General features: G+C 40.4%; 1 protein-coding gene across 1 annotated transcript; it reads right to left on the bottom strand.

The window, feature by feature from the left end:
- Nucleotides 1-729: 729 nt before the first annotated feature.
- On the bottom strand, nucleotides 730-1,644 carry LOC123785179 (olfactory receptor 4C11-like). The gene has a single exon (XM_045786893.2). It carries the CDS (start codon nucleotides 1,642-1,644, stop codon nucleotides 730-732), a length of 915 nt encoding a protein of 304 aa, XP_045642849.2.
- Nucleotides 1,645-2,031: the final 387 nt, after the last annotated feature.

The raw sequence follows: 2,031 nt of genomic DNA, 5'->3' as shown, positions 1-2,031 counted from the left end.
TAATGAATCATGGAACACTACATCAAGACCTAAGGATATACTGTTTGGTGACTAACATAACATAATAAAGAATTATTATTAAGAAAAAGAAAGAAAAAAATGAATAGAAGCTCATGAGTCATCTCCTTCTACATGCTCGAGACCAAAAAAAAAAAAAAAAAACTCGATTTTTTACAGATTATACAAAGGGAAGACAAGCACCAAATAGAGGCTTAATTGGTTGATATATGTGCTCCTGTGGGATCATCAGTTTCTTGTAGTAACTTAGGGCTGTTGACAGTTGACCCAGAAAAGGTAAGATCCAGATTTAGTAGTGTCAAAACTGATTTGCAACAAAATAGTTCAAGCAAGTTTAGGGGCCACTTTACAACCCAGATCAGAAAACATGGGAAAGAGAAACACAAATAAGAATAATGTGCAAGGGGAGAGGTAAAGCTATAGATACAACAGAAGCTGGCTCACAAGCTTCTGTGCACCGAGCAAAAGGGAAGAGTGGGCTTATCTTCCCTCAAATACTATATTTGATATTGTGGCACTCAGTGATACTGACACAAAATGAATGGATCTGTGCTTCATGGTCATTCTGCCTATGCCTCAAAACATCCTACTGGGAGAGGAGTCAATTGTCCCCGTTGGGATGGAAACATTTTCCCTTTTCTATCAATCCAAATTTATTTAAACTCTCACAGAATTTAAAATTGGAGTCCTCTGTTTTTATTCCCATTGTAGTCAGAGTCTTTTGCACCATAAATTCCACATGGCATTTTTCACTTCTGCATTTCTCAGAGTGTAAATCAGAGGGTTGAGCAAGGGTGTCCCAATAGTGTAAAACACAGCCACCATCTTGTCCACTGGAAATGTAGTTACAGGGCGAGTATATGTGAATATACATGGAACAAAGAATAAGATGACAACGATAATGTGGGATGTGCAGGTAGAGAGGGCTTTCTTTCTTCCTTCTGCACTCTGGCTATTCAGAGAATGTAGGATGAAAATATAAGAGGTAAGCAGGGCTATGAAACTTACCATGCAGATAGTCCCACTGCTAAAAACTACAAGTAAATTGATTACATGAGTGTCCATGCATGCAAGTTTCAACAAAGGTGCCATATCACAGAAAAAATGATCTATAACATTGGGTCCACAGAATGGTAGTTTCAAAGCCAAGAAAACCTGTGAAGAAGAATGGATACAAGATACCACCCAGGCCACATTCACCATTGTGCCACAGACTTGCTGGCTCATGATGGTTGTGTACCGCAGGGGCTTACAAATGGCCACATAGCGATCTAAGGACATGAGGACGAGTACTAAGACCTCCAAACACCCAAAGAAGTGAAATGCAAAAATCTGGGTCATGCACTCGTTGTAGGAGATGACTTTCTTCTCAGATACAGAATCCACTATCAACCTAGGAGCAGTGGTTGTTGAGAAACAGGCATCAGAAAAGGACAAGTAGAAAAGGAAGAAGTACATGGGGCTCCCAAGTGTCCGGCTGTATCTTATGGTCATCACAATCAGTAAATTTGCCATCAGAGTTGCAAGGTAGAGAAACAAGAAGACCACAAACACGACTTTCTCCTTTAGCACATTCTGTGTTAAGCCAAACAGAATGAACTCATTCACACTGTTATTCCACTCCATGGTTACAGTGAATGTAGAAATTGTTCATCTGCAGGGAAAATTGGGAAATAGTAACTTGGCAATAGCAGTGAAACTGGATTCAGAATTACACTTGTATAGGGGCGCCTGGGTGGCACAGCAGTTAAGCGTCTGCCTTCAGCTCAGGGAGTGATCCTGGCGTTATGGGATCGAGCCCCACATCAGGCTCTTCCACTATGAGCCTGCTTCTTCCTCTCCCACTCCCCCTGCTTGTGTTCCCTCTCTCGCTGGCTGTCTCTATCTCTGTCGAATAAATAAAATCTTTAAAAAAAATTACACTTGTAGAGTTCTAATTCCATCAACACATAAACCAATGGCTCTCGGGTTTTCATATACTGAAATCACTTGAGAAAATGTATTTATTTATTT

The sequence above is a fragment of the Ursus americanus genome, chromosome 24 (assembly GCF_024610735.1).
Source record: "Ursus americanus isolate L20-20 chromosome 24, mUrsAme1.1.p, whole genome shotgun sequence".
NCBI classification, from domain to species: Eukaryota; Metazoa; Chordata; class Mammalia; order Carnivora; family Ursidae; genus Ursus; species Ursus americanus.
Note: the sequence above shows the minus strand (reverse complement) of the source record. Positions and strands in the feature narration are given on the sequence as shown.

Coding starts and splice junctions, on each gene's coding strand:
- LOC123785179 (XM_045786893.2), bottom strand. CDS start 1,644: ATGGAGTGGAATAACAGTGTGAATGAGTTCATTCTGTTTGGCTTAACA.